We start from the raw sequence: 21,623 nt of genomic DNA, 5'->3' as shown, positions 1-21,623 counted from the left end.
GTTGAATGTATGTTCTTATGTTCTTATCTGCAATTCCTTGGTTCCATGATGGCAGCATTGGATTTGTTTTCCTGGGCATGGCCTCTCATGAGACCATTGCTGTCCAGCTGGAATTCGCAACCTCAGAATTATTTCATATGGCTGATGGTGCCAGAGAAGGTCCAAACCAGCTTAAAATGATCCCTGATTCCAGGAAATCTGACCTTGGGCATGAATATTGAGTCCCCAGCCTGGATGTATGGTATGATGGATGCCAGCTTGAAGGGTTGGGGAGCTCATTGTTTGGAATGTTTTGCTCATGATCGATGGTTCAAGGAAGAATCCCAGTGGCTAATCAATTGTCTGGAATCCAGAGCCATTCTCTTAGCTCTTCTATACTTTGCTTAGCTTCTGAGAGGTTAGGACAGGGGTCAGGAACCTATGGCTCGGGAGCCAGATATGGCTCTTTTGATGGCTGCTTCTGGCTCGCAGACAAATCTTTAATAAAAAAGAAAAAAATCTAACAAAATCCCCCACCCTCCTGATGCCCCCCAAGACCTCCAAAATTAATTTACTACAACTCCCACCCTGTTGACCCTCCCCCCCCAAGACCTGCCAAAAGTCCCTGGTGGTCCAGTGGGGGTCCAGGAGCAGTCTGGGAGTGATCTCCTGGACTTGGGCTGTCAGCTGCCAGTAGTCAAAATGGCGCCAATGGCCCTTTGCCCTTACTATGTCACAGGGGCTACAGCCGCCATTGGTCCACCGCAGTGACATAGTGAGGGCAAAGGGCCGTCGGCGCCATTTTGACTTCTGGCAGCCGACAGCCCAAGTCCAGGAGATCGCTCCCGGACCCCCGCTGGATCACCAGGGACTTTTGGCAGGTCTTGGGGGGGGGGGGGGTTTAGGAAGATGGGGGGTTGTAGTAAATTAATTTGGCAGGTCTTGGGGGCGTCAGGAGAGTAGGGGGTTGTAGTAAATTAATTTGGTAGGTCTTGGGGGAGTCAGGAGAGTAGGGGGTTGTAGTAAATTAATTTGGTAGGTCTTGGGGGAGTCAGGAGGGTGGGGGGTTGTAGTTAGTATGGCTCTCACGGAATTACATTTTAAAATATGTGGCGTTCATGGCTCTCTCAGCCAAAAAGGTTCCCGACCCCTGGGTTAGGATAATGTTTGAAAGTGCCATGATGATGGCTTTCATGACCCACTAAGATGACATGAAGTGGCAGAAGAGGTAGTAGTGATGCTTGTCTGGGCCAAAAAATATCTGAAGGTGATATCGGCCTTTCATATAACAAGGATAGCAAATGTTCAACTTGATTTTCTCAATCTGCATTCAGTGGATCCAGGAGAGTGGTCTTGTTTTGATAGTATTCAACTTGATAGTATCTTGGTGGAAGGTTTAACCGATGGATCTGATCCCAACCAGTGGGAATACCAAGGTAAGCAAGTTTTACAGAAGGAGAGATATGATTATCCGCTCTGGATAGTCTGGTTTAAAGTTGGCTGTCAGGGGCACCTTAGTATGTATTTCCTGCATGATCCTTGATAGGGAGAGTGATTGAGAAAGTATCTGGGTGTCCAGGCCTTTGTAATTCTAGTGGCTCTGGATTGGTTGAGGTGTCCTTGGTATGTGGATCTAGTGTGTTGCTCTATGGCAATGTCCTACTCTTTCTTGACCAAAGTGAGCTATTATCCCAAGGTCTGGTTCTTCATGAGGATGCAGATTGAATTTTGCTTATGACTTGCCCTTGCTATAGTTTAGAGAGGTTATTCTGGGAAGGTAATGAATACCTTCTAAAAACCAGGAAGATGTCAATCTCTATGGCTTATGTTCGAGTCTGTAGAATTTTTGAACATTGGTGTCTGAGAAACAAGTCCCCAGAAAGTCTTGGATCTGAAAATATTTGAGATTTTGCAGAATGACCTGGACTGGAGTGGAGGAGTAGCCTAGTGGTTAGGGCAGCAGGCTACAACCCAGGGAAAGCAGGGTTCAAATCCCATTGTTGGGCAAGTCACTTTTTACCCTCTGTTGCCTCAGGTACAAAATTAGATTGTAAGCCCTGTGGGGATAGGAAAATACCTATAGTACCTGAATGTAATCAGCTTTGATGACACTTTGAAGTGCCAAAAAGCAGAATATAAAAATCTAAATAAATGACTTTTCCAAGGGATTGGTTCTTAATTCCTTTAAAGTCCAGGTGGCAGCTACTATGTATTTATTGAGGTCTGATTCAGGGAACATCCTTGTCTTAGCAACTAGATGTCTCATTTCTTGAAGGGAGTGAAACATTAGGCCTGCATTGCAGGCTTTGGTTCCTTCCTAGGACCTAAACTTAGGTCTTCTAACTTTCTGGTAGAGCCACAGTTTGAGCCTATTCAAGGAATTACGATCAGTTTGCTCACTTTAAAAACCTATATGTTTGGCCAGGAGAACTTCAGAGTTGCAAGCCTTATCTTGCAGAGAGCCCTTTTTGGAGATTTTCTTAAGACCTGATCAGGATTCAGATGATGCCTTCCTTATAAAAATGGTTTCTGCTTTTTTTTTTTTTTTTTTTTAAATTAGTTGGTTTGTTTACTTTCCTTCAGTAGATATATGGATGAAGCAAATTGCACATTGCATCATTTGGATGTGTGCAGGGTTCTGTTGCGGTATCTCAAGTTTACTGATGACTTCAAGAAGTTGATAGGATTTTTTTTGTTTGTTTGTTTGGTGGACCTTGAACTGGCAAGATGACATCTAAGGCCTCTATAACTTGTTGGATTAAAGAGATTTATAGCTGCCCTTGCCTAAGCAGGAGCGGGCACACTATACTTGGACTTAGTTGGCATTGTGTGGAGCTGCGTTTGGTTTCTCTTGGGGATATCTGCAAAGTAGTGGCTTGGTCATCCATGCTTTCCTTTTTTTAAGCATTTTTGGTTGGGTGGGAGCCAGACAAGAAGCTACATTTGCTGCTGAAGTACTGATAGTGGGTTTGGCAACAACCCGCTCTGTTCAGGAGTAGCTTGGGTACTGGTCTGACTCTATGAAGAGGAAGCAGAAATAAAGTCTTAACTGATAATTTCCTTTCCTTGAGTCCAGTCAGACTAGTTCAGAATCCACCTTGTGCTGCCAAATTCCTGTCTTCTTAAGTACAAAAGGAGTTGTTATGCTCCAATATGTTCTGCATTCAGGTATGTTATGAGGTTTTTTCTCAGAGTTCTTTTTGGATGTTCTTTTATATTTTTGTTGGGTTTGTACAAAAAACAAACAAACAAAAAGAATATAAGGTTGTTAAATTTGTTCACAGTTTGCTTGTTTATAGGTAATACTGGCAGACTGAGGTCAGCATGATGGCATATAAGGGAGATATCAGTGAGCCTGTTTGTCTTCGTCTCCATCTGCTGGTCATGGTGATGGTGTACAACCCACTCATCTGACTGGTCTGACTGGACTTGAGGAAAGGAGATTAATCAGGTAAGACCTTATTTCTCCATGTCATGCTTGTGCATGCACTTTCCAGCATGTTTATGGTAGAGTATGCTAAAATGAACTTGCATTTATCCCTAACTACCTGTAGTTCTTGACCATTTTATAATACTCCTCGAATCTAGGCTAGCCATTGCCACAGTAGGTCTTGGCAAGGAGATGCAGATCATGGCTCCTTCCAAAACATGGTACACATGCACACTAAGTCTGAACATTAGGTGGTGTTGAATGATAGCTGAGATGCTTTCACCCAGAGTTGTCTGCAGCAACCCAGGCTGGCTGAGGAGAATTGCTAGATGCTGAGCTTGGGGATCAAATGCAGGTCTCCTGCAAGGCAGTGCACACCACTGCCACTGAACCAACAGGCTGACCTTTACTGAATATTTTTTGTTGCCATGTAAGATTATCTTTGTAAAAGGCAAGGTACTTATATACCCTGGTCAGGATAGAGATCTTGGTCTGATATCTATTAACCTCAATGTACCAAAATATGATACAGTAGCAAAAGCTACACTTTTTCTTTTATAGAAAGCACATGGAAGCAGTTGGAACAGCTATAAGAACCAAATATGCATGCACAGTGGCTAGCAGGGGACAAGAAAGCTGCAGTATTGATTTTGGAGGGGAGGCATGAGGAAATGCTGGAGGACACTCGTTATAGTGACAATTTTTTGGTTGCTTTCAAAACCCTGCAGTCATTGACCTTGAATCTGGCTACTAAGTGTCAACGTTGTACAGTGATACTCTTCTCCTCCTGCCTTCCCCCAGAGCTGTGAATGCTGCCACTGTATCATCACCAATCAAGGGAGCATAAAACTTGAGCTGGGAATCAAATCTTGCTTTTTCATAGAAACATAGTAAATGATGGCAGGTAAAGATCCAAATGGACAATCCAGTCTACCTAGCAAGTTATTTAGAGTTGTAACTGTAGAGATTCCCCCCCCCCCCCATGGAGAAAAGTTTTATACTAAAGTTAACATAGGTCACCTCATTTCTTCATCTCTATGCTCTAGCTGCTAGGGCATCCTCTGTTTGTCCCATGCCCTTTTGAATTCATTACCATTCTTGTCTTCACTTCTTCCTGGAGGGCATTCCATATATTCACCACTGTTTCCATGAAGAAATATTTCCTTACATTGTTCTTGAATCTAACATTGGAGTTTCATAACAAGACCTCTAGTTCTACAGCTTTCTTTCTATGAAAAAGGTTAGATTCCTGTGCATCTTTAATACCTGTCAAGAATTTGTCTGCATCATTTCTTCCTTGTCTTTCTTCCTCTAGGGTATATTTATTGAGGTCCTTCAGTTTCATCTCAAGTCTCTTGGTGCAGATTCCACACCATGTTGGTTGCCCTTCTCTCATCTGTTTCCATCCTTTTTGAGAGAGTCTCCAGAACTGAATGTAGTGGTCCAGGTGAAGCCTCCCCAAAGACTTGCACAGGGGCATTATTGCCTTCTTTTTCCTGCTGGTTATGCCTCTCTATGCAGCCCAGCATCCCTCTGGCCTTAGCCACCACCTTGTCACATTGCTTTGCTATCTTTAGATTGGCAGACATTGTAGGGCACATTTTCAAAGCCCTACGCGCGTAGGGCCTATTTTCAAAAGGCTCGGCGGCATGCGTAAAGCCCCGGAACGCGTGTAAGTCATGGGACTTGAAAAAAGGGGCGTGGGCGGGGCAGTCTGGCGGGGTGGGGCTGGAGCCTCCAGGCACAGCAACCATTTGCTGCTGTGCCCGAGATCGCGGGCCGGCCATTGGCCGGCTCGCGCAACCTACGCCTGCCCAGAGGCAGGCGCGACTTATAAAATAAAGGTTGGGGGGAGGGGGTTTAGGTAGGGCTGGGGGATGAGTTAGGGAGGGGAAGGAGGGGGGGGGGGGGGGGGCGGAAGGAAAGTTCCCTGCGAGGCTGCTCCGATTTCGGAGAAGCCTTGGAGGAATGGGGAAAGCCAGCAGGGCTCCCCAAGGGCTCGGTGCGCACAAGGTGCACTATTGTGCATGTTATAAAACCGGGCATACGTTTGTGCGCGCCGGGTTGCGTGCACAAATGTACACCCACGTGTAGGTATTAAAATCCGGCCCTAAGTGTCTCTACTGGTCTGTGCACATTATTAGTCTTTTGCTCCCAATCACCTTTGGATTACTGCATATCATGAATGACTCTGCACTTCTTGGCCTTGAATCCTAGCTGCTCAATCACTCCTCTAACTTTCTTAGATTGCTTCTCATTCTCTGTAGTTGTTCAGGGGTTTCCACTTTTTGCAAATCTTAATGTCATTTGCAAAATGACATATTTTACCGTCTAACCTCTTCACTGTGTCGCTTAGAAAAATGTTGAATAAAACCCATGTCAGTGCACAGCATTTAAACTTGAAATAGCGGCGAAACTTTGGAATTTCCACTGGACGAAGGGGAGCTAGGCTCAACAAATATTCATATTATGGAGAAAATGGCCTGAGGAATAAAAAAAAAAAAAAAATTGTTGCAATGATCAACATATGGCCACCTTCTTCTCTGACAGAATAACATCAAAAACACAAAACTGAGCAGCTGCAGGTTCAATAGGAGATGGGAAACAACACTATATGCTTAAAATGCTCTCCTAGAAACTTCTGGAAGAATCATGCTGCATGGGCATAAAATAGCATCATGTGACTTATTGATCTGATTGTTGTTAGAGGAAAATCTGTTCCCCTCCCTTCTTTTTTCCTCTTAGGAAAAGAAAGATAAGTCACTACATGTGGGTGATGTTGGCAGCAATGTGAAGCACTTGCTTGAAGCTTCTTCCGAGCTCCAAATTAGCATGTGTGGTATTTTGTGCATTATTGATCATGCTCAGGATTCCTCAATCTAAGTTTATTTGCAGTTTCCAGACAATATATTTTCTCAGAGGACAAGCAGGATGGTAGTCCTTACACATGGGTGACATCATCAAATAGAGCCCAGTGTGGGAAAACCTTTATGTCAAAGTTTCTAGAAACTTTGACTAGGCACATTGAGCATGCCCAGCATACCAGCATCCACATGGGGTCCCTTTTCAGTCTTTTTTTTTTTTTTAAATCCCATGGAGCTGTGAGCCTTGCCGTTTGATTGAGCCCTAAAAACTTGGTTTTTGCCTTGTGGAAACCTGTTTTTATTTTGGTTTTTCACGATCCTTTTCTTCGGTCTGTTACTGGGTCCATGTCAGTGTCTCCCTGTAGTTGTCCCTAAGTCAGGGTTTTCATCGTTTCAGGTAAGTTTATTTTCATGGTCTGTCTTCCCCCCCCCCCCCCCCCCCCCCCCCATGGTGGCGGTGCCTCTGTGCTTGCTGGTTATTGATGCCTGTTGCCATCGTTCCACTCTTCTACACTTTTATGTTTTGCCCCATCATGGCCACGTCTGGTTTTCACCAATACCTCTAGTACCCAAGGACCATTTCTGCCTAGGGGCATTGCATGATATCCAGGGTTGCCGCTTGTGCGCCCAGATGACCCTGAAGGGATGTCTGATTTGACTCGACAAGATGGATCAGCTCTTTGGGTTAAAGAAGTCCAAGACATCTGCATCGATGGCACCGAAGGATTACAGAGTCGCATCTCGCCATTGACATCGATGGGACTATCTATTCCTTCAAGGTCACCATGGATAGGGGCACCATACTCCGACCTTTGTCTATCTCTTTTAGGCTGAAAACACCAGGTTCTTCGTCCACGACCTATGCACTGGGGAAAGACCGGGCTGAGCATCAAGGGAAGCCTAAGAAGCCCATTGACAGTCCACCCAAATTTTTGTTTCTTTTGCTAGAAATAAGTTGGGCATTGCTTTTGCCAAACTGATACTTTCTAATTTGCTAGCAAACTGCATCATGTTCTGTTATGCCCAAGTGGAACTGCGTCTTCTGGGCCATGTCCAGGTTCATTTTGTTTGATCCACTTTGATCCATTTGTGGTCCACTTGCAAGAGTTCCCATGGCGGAGATCTGCAGAGCTGTGATATGGAGTTCTCTCCTCCCGTTCACATCTCATCATTGTTTTGATAAGGATGGCCGATGCGACAGTAGGTTTGGCCAGTCTGTCCTTCGGAGCCTGTTTGAGGTGGAAAACCCAACTTTGTTCCCACCTAAGGTCCATTATTTGTTTTCAGGCTGCCACCCGCCCCCCATGTTCTGGGTTCAGACCATGCACACTGGAATTCTGCCCAGGGGCTCTTACTTGGGGGACTAATCTCACTGAGGTCTATGCCGTGGACTATCTGAGGGGCTTATCACCTGCAAGCACACAGGACTACCTTGGGGGCTTACCCAGTATAAACACACACAATTACTGGGTTCATAACTGGGGGCTTGATCTCAGGAGCTTATTCCCTACACAAATAGCCACACACAAACTTTGATTCAATACATCACAGTTCCAGGTACTTAGGAATGTAAGTTTATTTGAGTAATAGGAGGATAGAACAAATAAAATCAGATCATACAGTAGTAGTAATGGTAGATTATATATATATATATATATATATATATAAGAGAAAACAATGCTCAAGGAGGCATAGTCAAAGTTCTAGAAACTTTGAAATAAGTTTCCATGCTGGATTCCATCTGATGTTGTCACCCATTTGTGAGGGCTAGCATCCTGCTGTCTTCTGAGAACACAGGTATGCAAGTCTGCTTACCTCCTGTTTTGGAGTTATTCAGTAGGGAATTGATTTCAGTAGGAAGGTTCTCTAATCCTTATAATGAGGAAGCAGGGAACATTACTTTTACATATATTGATCATATCTACAAATTGCCCAAGGCAATGTACAACAATCAATGACAGCTAACACCAGAAGAATGAGTGCTATGCCACTGTTACAGCAACTGCATTAGCTGCCATTAGAAAAGCAAGCTAAGTTTAAAATCCTGTCTCAGATGTGTTCAAGGCAATACATGGAGTTGGGGCTAAGTATTTACAGAAAGGGGTTAGGCGTTATATGCCAAGATGTAACTTGTATTCACAGAATGAGTTTCTCTTTGTGGTTCCCTCCAGAAAGGAAGTGAGAGAGATGGTTTACAAGAGGAGGATATTTGTAATACAGGGTCAGTACCACAGTAAAAAACTGTTTTATATTTTTTAGATTATTGTCACTGCTCTGACCAGACTTGTTCTGATTTAGTGGTTTAAAAGAATTTACAAATAATATAATATATACAATATAAAATAATTGTACAAACAGATCCAGACTTTCAGTCTGTAACTGCGCACTCATATAAATATTAAAAAGCCAAAGAAGCAAGTTACCAGATATTAGTTAATGTGTTAAATTGTTTCTTTGAAGTTATATTTATACGAGAGTGCAGTCACAGATTGAAGGTTTGGATCTGTTTGTAAAGTTGTTTATAGGTTCGTTTTATGAACATATATTTTACGGTCTTTAGTCCTCATAATCTGGATGCTGAGAGCAAAATAATCTGTTTCCGTGGATATTGTGAAGGCATGTTTTAGATACTTGTGGCTTCTAGACAGGATTACACCATCATATTGAATAATTTAAAATGGAAGAGATTTGCCTTCTGCTGTGAGGGAAAGTCCTTAGATCCTTTCTCCTGCCTTACACAAACTGCTTACATTTCTACTTATTTTAGAATCAGGTCTGTTAGTGTTTACCTTAGCGTGACTGACATTTATTACCCACTTCTGTACACACTCTAGTTATCAAATTTAATATAGAGCTTGCTTCCTCTGGCTTCCCACTGTCTCGACTTTACCGATGGAAGCTGAATGTGCCTTAGGGTTGGGGAGTGGGAAAGGGAAAGGAAAGTGATGATACCAGGAGGTTGGGGGATAGGTGTGGAGGGAAAGGGAAGGTAGTGATGCCAGTGAGAGGAGAGAAAGGGAAGAGAAGGAGATTGCTGGGGGTGGAGGGAGAGGGAAGAGAAGGTAATGATGCTAGGGGGTGGAGGGATAACTGAATGTGCCACAGAGTGTGTACGGGGAGGCGGGGTGATGATACCAGGAAGTTGGGGATAGAGGGGGAAGGTAAGCCACGAGGTGGAGGGAAAGGGAAGAGAAGGAGATTGCTGGGGGTGGAGGGAGAGGGAAGAGAAGGTAATGAAGCTAGGGGGTGGAGGGATAACTGAATGTGCCACAGTGTGTACGGGGAGGGAAGATGATGATACCAGGAAGTTGGGGATAGAGGGGGAAGGTAAGCCACGAGATGGAGGGAAAGGGGAGATGATTGCCGGGGATGGAGGGAGAAGGAAAGATGATGCTAGTGGGTGAGAAAGAGGGGTAGAGTGAAAGGGAAGAGGAGGATGATGATGCCATGGGGTGGAGAGAGAGGGAAGATGATGATGCAAGGGGTGAGGGAGAGGTGTGAATAAAGAGGGAAAGTGATAATGCCAGCAAGGGAGGGAGACAGAATGTGATGCCAGGAGGTGGAGGGAAAGGGTAGAGGAGTTTGCCAGGAGGTGGAGGGAAAGGGTAGAGGAGTTTGCCAGGAGGTGGAGGGAAAGGGTAGAGGAGTTTGCCAGGAGGTGGAGTGAGAAAAAAGGTGATATTTCCAGGGGTTGATGGGAGAGGGAAGGTAGTGATGAAACCAGGAGACGAATGGACAGGGAAGGGGATGATGATGCCAGGGGGTGGAGGGAGAGGACAGGGAAGGGGATGATGATGCCAGGGGGTGGAGGGAGAAGGAAGTTGTTGGTGCCAGGAGGGGAGGAGAGAGGTAAGGAGAGGTAAGGTGATGATGCCAGGGAGTGAGGAGAAGAGGGGGAGGGAAGGGGGGCAAGTGAAGGTGGTAATGCCAGGGGCTGGGGGGGGGGGGGGGGGGGCAGATTTCAAGAGAGAGAGATAATGCCAGAGGAGAGGGAAGAGAAGGTGATTCTGATTCTGAGGGGTGGGGGAAGAGAGGGAAATATGAAGGGGAAGCTGAAGGTGTGCCACAATGAAGTGATCCCTGTGCCAGGTGTGCCATGAAACAAAAAAGGTTGGAAGCCATTGGCTTAGTATAATTTTGTCAGAGCCCCTGGTTTGAGTCTGACCGGAGACTTTTGCTCTGACAGTCTGTCCCCCAGGGTCTCCTTTGAGGGGTTGAACCCAACTCCATCCCCTCCTAAGGCCAATTTTTATTTTGGGTTACCTCCAAAAAGGAAAAAAAAGGATTAAAATGTATTTATTTAAATATTTATATTCTGCCAATTCATAAACATGTTCTTTGGAGTTTGGTATAACAAAGCAAAAAAAATCAAATACACCATTAAAAGCACCAATAGCAAGCCAAAAAAAAAATCAATTTAGTAAGCTTGGCAAATATTTTTCTTGGAAGTCCATTGGCATTCATTTTACCCCTTTTTTGTTAGGTAATGTGTAACTTGGGATTTCCATATGTCAGGAATTCTACCTGCTTATCCTTGGGGAAAGCAAAGTGGTTTGCCTGTAAAAGGTGTTCTCTGAGGTAGGGTGGCCAACTTTTCCATGGACCATAATTGGACACCCCACTAAACTTCATGCTTTGGAAGGGGAGGTGGGAGGGGGGGGGGGCAAAGGTTACAGACTTCTGTCAGTTGTCGATCCACTCAAGAACCCCCCTCAATATACTCTGTTTTATAAAACATTTTCAACTGTCCCAAACACATCAGCCGCAGCCTCTCTCATGCAGTTTTGCTCTCTATCGCAACTGAAGCCATTTTAATACATATATACACCCACCTCCATACTTCCCCATAAACACACAGCCTGCTCTCTCATATACATACACAGGTACACTCCCAAACACACAGCCTGCTCTCTCATATACATACACAGGTACACTCCCAAACACACAGCCTCCTCTCTGATACAGGTGGTTTATCTTCCTTTCCCCTGTGTCCCCCTCTGTCTCTCCCTTTTCCTCACCCTAAGACTGTTTCTTCCTGTATCCCACGGCTGGCTCGTTGCAGCCTCCCCTCTCTCCAGTCTTGGCCCAGCCTCTTGTAAAAACTGGATTTTCAGTGTCCGGACAGTTGGCAACCCTACTGTGAGGACATCAGGATAAGAGTCCACACATTCCCATCCTCCCCTAGGAGTTGCTTTTCTAGCTAATATGTACGATTGAGGGAGCCCCTTGTGGTGATGATGATGCAGGACTTCCGTACAGGCTCAGTTTAAGTACTGAAGAAGCTTCGAGACCGTGCTCTCTTTTGGGCTGCAGTGAATGGTATCACCCACAGGGGTGGATTAGTATCCTGCTGTCCTTGGTGAGCACCTGTTATAAATAAGCAGTTTTGCTTTTTATTCTAATCCCTCTGACTGACCACAATAGCATTTTAGTTAATTTTGTAACAAAATGAACTGTAGAAGAAACAAAAATCAGTTGTGCTTTTACTGGAGTGCAAGAAATTAATTGGACAAAATGTTTCCAAAATATGTTACATTCTAGGACATTCCTGCTACTGAATTTAAATATTTAAATTCCTTTCTGTAAACTCATGAAACATTTTTAGCCAGGAAGATTAGAGAAAACTATTGCTATCCCCGAGAATGAGTAATGAGAAACCAATCTACTTTAGTATTTGCTGGGTACTTGTGACCTGGTGGCCACAGTCAGACAGGATGCTGGGCTCAGTGGATCTTGGTCTGACCCAGGTTGCCATTTCTTATAATTCTAGTTATTTTAAAATAGATGTTTATCTGTCTGACTTCATGAAATGTCATTTTCTGCAATCATGAAGATTTCTGTATATATTTTGTAGGGAGGGCACTGAATGTAGTATAGATTTCACAAACCTTCATAAACCCTTCATTGCTAGATATGTGAATACAGGCAGTGCTGAATATTTCATTAACTGCTAGCAGTGCACTATATAGCTCCTATACATATACTAGGAGATTCTGTAACAATCATTTTTGGAGCATTTTTAGAGCAATAAAATATTGTGTACATATTTATATATGAATAAATATGTATATATTGTATATGCTTTTGGAAGAAGAGCCCAGATTTCTTTATGCTTTGTATGTTATGCTTCTGGCCACCTTCAGATCGTTTACTGGGCCCATTGGGGAAACTACATGCAGACCAGAGACTCTCTGGTGCCCTCCAGCCATAAGGTTAGAGTAGTACATAGATTACAGGAAAAAAAATTAATTACTCTGCTCTGAAAGGTCTATAATGCTATGTTTCAGCCCTGCACAACCACAGTATTTCAACCTAACTATCTTTCTGGTCAGCTAAGCTGAAATTGTTTTAACAAATTTATATGGAATTCATTGGTAAATAGAGGTTTTATTGATGCTTCTCATATGTGCTATAAAATGAAAAGACCAATCTACTTTTTCCAAGGTATCTGAAAGATATTTCAAGTGATCAGTGTCAGAATATTTTTTGTTTGTGTGTATTGATTGATTTCTGTTTTTCAATTTTTAGGTATGGGTTGAAAGCAAACAACCAAATCTTGGCAGAAGACAAACACAAAGAGCTGTAAGTTTCAGGTATTTTGTGGTTCCCTTTTGTGCTTCCTTTATTTAGAAGTAAGACAAGTCACTTTTGAAAAATCAAGGCTTTAGTGTTTAATATGGCTGTGTTCCATGAATTCTGTTGAAAATTGCTTTTATTATTCACATGGTTTTTCCTTTGGTTACATCAATTATCAAAAGATTCTCTCTGCTATGTTAGAAATCCATTGAATATTGCTTAGTCAAGTTGAGCTAGTAATGCTGTCAGTTTGGATAATTTTTTCCCCCAGAGTGTTCAGTAACATCTGACGAGGGATGGCAGATATAATCCTTTGGCTGCTAAAGTCAGATATATCTGAACAATTTTAGATTGCATTCAGATATTCCCTGTTTGTTATTGCCTACTCAGTCTTTATCAAACTAATAGGGTCATTCACCAAAATGCATTATGGCGTTAATGCCCGCCATAACGCATACAATAGTAATGGTATCATGTTGCGCGAATGCAACCTTTTCCTGGGGCGGGTTTAAGGAAAGGTTTGAGCAGGATTAATGAAAATGAGGGGCATTTTCGTAGTTGTGCGATAGCGTAACACACGCTATTGCATATTTTTAATTCCAGAATAACTACACCTTTTTTCCTGGCTTTAAATTGTGCAATGTGCCCAAAATGGCTGTAATGCAATTCGCAGTAAAGATTGCAAATTGCATTTCGGCCATTTCTCGGCTTGTGGAGTAGAGAGAGAGAGCCTCTGGGGAAGTCTTCAGATTTTAACTATTTATATCACTATAGGAGGGCCAGCTAATAACGTGAGGTGTTAGGTGGTAGTTTAGGGTTTTGGAGCCAGTTTTACATGCAGAGTGAGATGGGCGAACTGCATAGTACACCTCAGTGAAGATTTGACATCATTTGGCGTGAGGAAAGTCTCACAAAGATGAGATTTCTGCAATGTTCTCTTGCCCTAGCTTGATGGGCTCTATACTCACTGAGAATCTCAAGAAGAGCCAATGGGAATGAACTGCTTTGTGGAAGAAAGGTCAGTGTGCTTAACTAGTAGCTAAATCCAGTAGCAAGGCTAGAATGATTGTGGGAGTGTGGTGCTGAGTACAGTATGACTACAGCAGTAGTAGGCAGTTCAGTACCTAGCAGCAACAAATTTATTTATTTATTTATTATTTTTTTTTTATTTATTATTTTTATTATACAGAGTTTCATGATAGGAATCACATCAACCCGGTTTACAATTAACAATGTGAGTAAAGGAAACAAATGAAACTGGTGAGGAGTCAGTTGGCTCTATGGACTGGAAGTTGATGCAGAGGAGAACGAGTGAGGCATATGGCAGTAGTAGAATGAGTAGGTAATGAGTTTTATGGTGGCAAGTGCTGGTAGAAGGAAATTAGAGATTCAATACACACTCTCTTCTACTAATGGCCTATAAAAGCCCTGAATTGGTTTGTTTTGAAATTCCTTTTCCTGAACATGCCCAGATCAGTCCAGACCAGTGGGTTATTCATCCCTTCCAGCAGATGGAGTCAGAGAACAAAACTTTGAGGCACTGCTACTTAACTGAGAGTGCCACCTGCAGGACCTCAGTATTTCTCTGACTCCAGTAGATGGTGGAGCTGCATTGGCAGGCTGTTATTTTTTTTTTAACTTTTTTTTGTTTTTACTGTAGTTTTAGGTACCAGATCACAGAGGCTTCCTGAGGTGTTAGCTATCTTCGTGGGTCATCCCTCAGGTGGAGCTGGGCCGCTGGGGGGTTGGATACGCCTGACTGGGTTTGCCCACAGCGTACTGGATAGTCAGCCAGCAGTCCTGACTCCCTCGACCCTCCAAGTCACCCTCTTGCCTGTCTTCCTCTGGACAGGGAAGTACCTGCTTAATAAAATTTCTTTAAGTTTCTTGTTTAAAAAGCAAAACAAAAAACCAGCGTACAAGAAGCAGAAGAGCAGAGCTTAGCAGGAACTTAAATAGGGAGGGCTTAGTCAGCAAGAGCTGTCGGCCAGGGCCAGGAGGTGCAGGACTGAGTGGCGGTTGCCTGGCTGTTAACCCCGGGGCTCTGGGGGTTTGCAGTCGATTGTGACGCTAGTGCCAGGAGGGAACCACAGGGCCTCATTCCTTGTGTAGTCCTGTGCTCTGGTGGGGCCGACTGTCAGCATTCCTGGGAACTCCCTGGTGGGGATTGCATCTGTGCCCGACAATAGCTTAGGGGGCTCGAGTCCATCGCCATACGGGAGGCCTCATGAGGGAGTGCCGCAGGGTGCGATAGGAGACATGGCGCCAAACACTAAAATGGCCACCTGCTGTGCTTGTGGCGTGGCAGCAGTGGGTCTGAACTTGCTTTCCCTCTGCCCAAAGTGCGTTTCAGGGCAGGGAGGCCCCTCGAGCCGCATAGGAAATCGCAGCAGGAGGTCAGCAGGGTCTGTTCCTGTTGCTGCCGGGGAGACAGTGCAGAAGACTGCAGGGCGGTCAGGCGATTCTCCTCCCACTCGTTCCCCAGTCAAGCAGGATGCCAAGCAAGGGAAAGGTGAGGCGGCTGACAGACCCCTGGGATCGGGGGATGAATCGGGGGATGTTTTCCCCCTGGATTTTATTCTCCTTCTCGATTAAGGCCTACCTGGCTAGGAGAAGTGGAGGAAGCAGGAAGGTAGGGGTTTGCCCGTGGGCCCCTGTGGCTAAAAAGTCTAAAGTGGCTTTCAGGGGTCTGGTGATATTCTTCAGTACCTGGGTTTGTGCCATGTAGCTGCAGATGCTAGTCCCAGAGATGGTGAGAACTCGGATCAGTCCCTGTTGGACTCCCTCGATACAGGGGCTGACCCGGATGTGCCACCGACCCTTGACGCAGACGGGGCAAAAGATGACCCTGATCCCGACGAGTCCCACTTACAAAGGGAGACTATCTGCGGGTAGTGTGTCTGTTTTAAAAAGTATGAACTGCGCCCCCTCATCCCGCAAGTGCTGGAGAAATTAGTGAAGGTCACTCAGGAAGAGTCTAATAATGAGGGTGTTAACCCAGTTCTGGATGGGCTGAGGGGACCCACCAGTGCTTTTCTGTTGCCCAATAAGATCTGAAAGCTAGTGAACCGGGAGTGGGACTCCCCGGATGCTGGCCTCAAGATGGGCAGAGCTTTGGCCAAGCTTTACCCCTTAATGGAGGACTCCCTGGAATTGCTGAGGATCTCGAAGGTGGACGTGGCCATCTCGGCAGTAACAAAGAAGACGACGATCCCAGTGGCCGGGGCAGTGTCCCTTAAGGATGTTGAGGATCATAAACTGGAGGTGCAAATCAAACAGATGTTTGAGGTCTGTGTTGTCTCTGGGCAGCTGTCTGTGCCAGTTTAATGCAAAGGGCCTGTCTCTGTTGGGTTCAGAAGGGCTGACGCTGACATTCATGGCAGACATCTGCACATTGCAGACCGCTGGTCTGGAGGCAGGCATAGCCTATGTGGCAGATGCTTTGTATGATTTGGTGCATATGTCTGCTCACTGCATGGTGGTCTCGGTAGCGGCTTGTAGACTGCTGTGGTTACGTAACTGGTCGACTGATTTATCGTCCAAGGTCCAGCTCTGTCATCTTCCCTTTAAGGGGAAACTGTTATTTGGAGAGAACCTGGATCAGTTGATGAAGGTCCTGGGGGAGTCCAAGGGGCATAGATTGCTGGAGGACAGGAAGCCCAGTAAGAAGGTGTTTCCTTCTCGGGCTCGTTTTTGGGATTCCCGTTGGTTTCGTTCTGGCAAGTCCTCATCTGTTTCAGTCTCGAAATGGTGGCGGGCGCCAACAGTCCTTTCGTGGAGTTCCAGGTCGGGCAGAGTCAGCGTCGGGCAGGGCACTGGGAGTGGAAAATCGGTCCAATGAAGCCAAGGGTCCCCCTCTCCTCCGTAGAAGCTGTAGAAGGCAGATTGTCCAGCTTATACGAGGACTGGGAAAAGATTACCTCGGACCGTTGGGTGCTGGAGGTGATATGAGAGGGCTACACTCTAGATTTCTTTGTGCCTCCCTCGGGAGGCCTTTGTGGAGTCCTATGTGGTCTCAGGCGGGAGGCAGTGTTTGGGACGTTGCAAAGGCTACTCACCTTAAAGGCCATTGTTCCCATTCCTCTGGAGGAGCAGGGTCAGGAAGGTATTCCATTTACTTTGTGGTGCCGAAAAAGGAGGGCTCCTTTTGGCCCATTCTCGATTTCCAGAAGGTGAATCTGTTCCTTTGGGTTCCACGCTTTCACATGGAGATGCTGCATTCCGTGTTGGTAGCGATTCGCAAAGGAGAATTTCTTGCCTCCTTAGACCTGACAGAAGCATACCTGCACATCCTCAATGGGGAGGAACATCAGAAGTTTCTTCACTTCAAAGTGTTAAGTCAACATTTTCAGTTCAGAGTCCTCTCGTTCGGATTGGTGACGACGCCCCGCATATTCACCAAAGCGATGGTGGTGGCTGCAGCTATTCGCCGGGAGGGAATTTTGGTCCACCTGTATCTGGATGATTGGTTGGTTCAAGAGAAGTCTATCCGAAGAGTAGGTCCACTTTACAGTCTCTCGGTTGGGTTATCAATGTGCAGAAAAGTCAGTTTGAGCCGATTCAGTCATTTGTTTACTTAGGGGCCCACTTCGACACTCAGGAGGCAGGGGTTTCCTGGCAGCGGACTGGGTGTTGAAGCTGCAGTCTCAGGTCAAGTGTCTTCTTCGTCTGGAAGTGCCCAAAGTGTGGGATTATTTACAGGTTCTGGGGTCCATGGCATCCACACCGAACTTGGACCCGTGGGCGTTTGTACACATAAGACCACTGCAGTGCGTGCTGTTGTCCAGGTGAAGTCCCTGCTCGGGGAAGTTTCATCTTCCCTTGCCTCTGCTTCAGGAGCCCAGGTCCAGTTTCTCATGGTGGCTTTCTCATCCCAGTTTAGAGAAGGGGATGGATCTGGAGCCTCCTGACTGGATGGTGGTCTCCATGGATGCAAGCCTCTCTGGCTGGGGAGTGGTGTGCTTGGGCCAGTCAGTGCAAGGTCTGTGGTGACCGGAGGAGAAGTTCTGGTCCATCAATTGCCTCGAGATGAGGGTGGTCTGAGCCCTGGAGGTTTTTCTGCTCCTGGGCCGGGGTCGCATGGTTCGAATGTACTCGGATAACACGACGGCTGTAGCATACATCAGTCAGCAGGGCAGCACGAAGAGTCATGCAGTGGCATTGGAGGCCAGGAGGTTATTTGCCTGGGCGAAGCGTCATCTCGAAGGCCTAGCTGCATCGCACGTAGCAGGAGTAGACAACGTGCAGGTGGACTTCCTCAGCAGGCAACAATTGGATCCTGGGGAGTGGGAGTTGTCCTCAGAGGTGTGGAACCACATCTGTGTAAGGTGGGGCATTCCCCAATTGGATTTTATGGCGACGCGGCTCAACTCCAAGACGGAGAGATTCTTCAGCCACCGAAAGGAACTCTGTTCAATGGGCCTTGATGTTCTGGTGCGCCCTTGGCCGACTGAATTCTTCTGTACGTCTTTCTTCCTTGGCACTTCATTGGTCTGGTCCTAAGGTGTATAGAATCACATCCAGGGACTGTGGTTCTAGTGACACCGGAGTGGCTGCAGAGACAGTGGTTCGCAGATCTGGTGCAACTTGCGGTGAAAGGTCCTCTGTCTGACTCATCTTTCAGACCTGTTGCATCAGGGTCCCATATTTTCGGATCAGAAGATCGTTTTGTCTCGCGGCTTGGCTTTTGAGAGCCGGAGACTTTGATTGAAGGATTACTCCAAACAAATCATCTCCATTCTTCAATCTAGAAGACCGGCGACCTCTATGACATATATTAGGATCTGGAAACTGTTTGAAGTTTGGTGTTTTCAGTGCCGTCTAGATCCCCTGGCGGTGGAGGTGTCGCATGTGTTGGATTTCCTGCAGCAGGTGATGTCCAAGGGTTTGGCTTATAACTCGCTTCGTGTGCAGGTGGCTGCCTTAGGTGCGCTTTTAAAGGCAGGTTTCAGGGTAGAACGCTTGTCTGTTCATCCGAACGTGGTAAGGTTCCTCAAAGGGGCTAAACTGTTTATGTCCTCCAGTGTGAAGGATCTGCCCGGATTGGTGTCTCAACCTAGTATTTCGTGTCCTTTGTGGGAACCCCCCCCTCCCTGCCCTTTGAACCCTTAAGGGCTACCCTGAAGGATTTGATTCTGAAAGCGTTTTTTTTGGGTAGCTATTTGTTCAGCTCGAAGGATTTCGGAACTTCAGGCTCTGTCATGTAGGGATCCATTTTTGTGGATTTCTGGGAATGGAATATCAGTGAGAGAACAGTGCCTTCCTTTGATCCTGAGGTGGTGTCTGCCTTTCATGTTAATCAGATGGTAGAACTTACTGGCTTTCCAGTGGTCGAAAAATTCTCCTCAGGATAGAGAATTATATCTTCTGGATGTGCGGCAGATGCTACTTCAGTGTTTGGAGGTTACTAATGCTTTTCGTCGCTCAGATCATCTATTTGTCCTTTTCAGTGGACTGAAGAAAGGGGACAAAGCCTCTAAGGCTACCATACCTCGTTGGCTTAGGGAGACAATTTGTTCGGCTTACATTTGTAGGGGATGACAAATTCCTGTCTGTTTGCGGGTACACTTCACTAGGGTGCGGGCTGCTTCCTGGGCTAAGTGTCAACTTCTGTCCCCACAGGAGATTTGTAGGGCAGTAGTGTGGTCCTCATTTCATACCTTTACCAGGCGTTATCGTCTGGATGTCAGGGCACAAGGTGAGCCATCCTTTGAGAGTGTCCTGGGTCTTTCCGGGGCCCACCCGGTTTAGGGGTGCTTGGATACATCCCACAGGTCTAGACCGGTATGTTCAGGAAAGGAAAATTTTGGTTCTTGCCTGCTAACTTTCGTTCCTGTAATATCACAGATCAGTCCAGAGGACCTCCTGTTTTTTGCTGAAAGACTGATTTTTCTACTAAATTTTGCTGCTTAGTACAGAATTTTTCTCTTAGAGGGCAGTTACGGGATTCACTTCCTTGTCTTGGTTTGGTTCTAGACGAACAAGGTTTATAGTTCAGGGGTATCCAACTTTTAGTTACTTTAGAAACCCATTCTCAGAGACAAAAGCATCTTGGCTTTGGTACAGATCAATACTGAGGTCCTGCAGGTGGCGCACTCAGTTAAATAGCAGTGCCTCAAAGTTTTGTTTTCTGACTCCATCTGCCAGAAGGGATGAATAACCCATTGGTCTGGACTGATCTGTGGTATTACAGGAATGAAAATTAGCAGGTAAGAACCAATTTTCCTATATTCTGCTTATATAGAACTACTATTCTATTTTGGTTTCAGAGGGGTACCTGGAATAATAAGTACCCTTTGCATCTAGTTCCTCTAATAGGTCAGATTCCATTCTCCATTGAGAAACTTAGAGGCAGGTCTAGGGAATGAAAGGTTTCCCCATGCCCTAAAGGTAACTGGGTTTCTGCTGCCACCTAAGGCCCTAATGGGTCACCTGTTAGAAATATTCAAACTACTGTAAATATTCATGGCGGTTGGCAACACAAGCAGTATCAAACAGGTGTGTTCTAACTAAGAGGCTGGTATTGGCAGATTGATCAGTGGCATCCCCCAGATTAGAAGGGTGCTGTCAGACAGATGACTTCTATTAGCACCTTTTGCTGGTTCTGGCTTTTCTTTTTCCCAGAGCTCTCAAGACATTATGTCTGTTCGTGCAACCCTTATTGTATTTTTTGTTTGGAATCTGATAAAGATCTTGTACTTTAAACATAAGGGTAGTTTATGTTGTGGTTTGAAGATCTAAATTTTTCATGATATTGCTAAAGAAACTCAGGAAAAGAGGAAGCTTTTTCTTCAGTTAAAGCAGTATGTCAGTGATTTTGGTACTTCCTTTTTTTCTGAAGTTTCCTTGCAAATCTGTTTTTATAGATCCTCTCTCAGAGACCTTCCTGGACTATAGGTCACAGTGTTTGAACTACTTTTGGGGTTGGTAGGTATGCTTGGACTGTACTGACTAGTTTTATATTTCTAGTTGTACTTTCCTCAGTTCCCCTCCTTTTCTATTTTTTTTTTTTTTTTTTTTTAGATAGACTTCTTTCATTTCTTTTGATTTGTATACTTGTATTTGTTGCTCTACATGTTTCTTTTCCTCATAATTTCTCATGTATTCAATTTAAAAATTCATTAAAAATAAAGTAAAAACAAATGTTGGAACCCTAGATAAAATGTATTCTATGCATTAAAGTTTGAAGGAAGACCAAACAACTGTTAGTGTAGTTTAATGGTGAGGTAAAGGAGGCAGTTAAAGCTAAAATGGTATCATTCTAAAAATGGAAGGCAGACCCAAATGATGAAAATAGGCAAGATTGAAAACAGTAGTTAGGCTAAGAGAGACTTTGTGAAAAAACTTGCTAGTGTAACAAAAACTAATAGATATTTTTTTTTATCTATCTATCTAGTACAGACGAAGCAAAAAGCCTGTGAAGGAATCAGTTGGGCTGCTAGATAAGAGGAACAAAAGGGGTTCTCAGGGAAGAGAAGGAAATAGCAGAAAAACTGAATGAATTCTTTGCCTTAGTCTTTACGGAGGAGGATATTGGGAACATATCTGAAACATTATTTAATGGTGGCAATTCTGAGCAACTCAAACGAATATCTATGACCATGGTGGAGGATGTAATAAATCAGATTGACAAACTAAAGAGTAACAAATCACCAGGACCAGATGGATCCACCCCAGAGTTATGAAAGAAATATAAAATTGCTAACCTGTTACTAGTAATCTGTAGCTTATCATTTAAAACAATCATGATTCCTGAAGGTGGCCAGCCTGATAGA

At 44.9% G+C, this 21,623-nt stretch overlaps 1 protein-coding gene across 6 annotated transcripts in view; it reads left to right on the top strand.

Annotated features, from left to right (window-relative positions):
- The window catches only part of ADK (adenosine kinase), a 1,085,903-nt gene that overhangs the window by 135,975 nt on the left and 928,305 nt on the right, over positions 1 to 21,623 (top strand). For all 6 annotated transcript variants that reach the window (XM_029609562.1, XM_029609558.1, XM_029609563.1 and 3 more), the window contains exon 3: positions 12,802 to 12,855. In XM_029609562.1, coding sequence (XP_029465422.1) covers positions 12,802 to 12,855 — 54 coding nt within the window. The remainder of the gene's footprint in view (positions 1 to 12,801; positions 12,856 to 21,623) is intronic.

This window comes from Rhinatrema bivittatum, chromosome 7 (assembly GCF_901001135.1).
Source record: "Rhinatrema bivittatum chromosome 7, aRhiBiv1.1, whole genome shotgun sequence".
NCBI lineage: Eukaryota > Metazoa > Chordata > Amphibia > Gymnophiona > Rhinatrematidae > Rhinatrema > Rhinatrema bivittatum.
The sequence above is the reverse complement of the archived record's forward strand: the minus strand, read 5'-3'. Positions and strand labels throughout refer to the sequence as shown.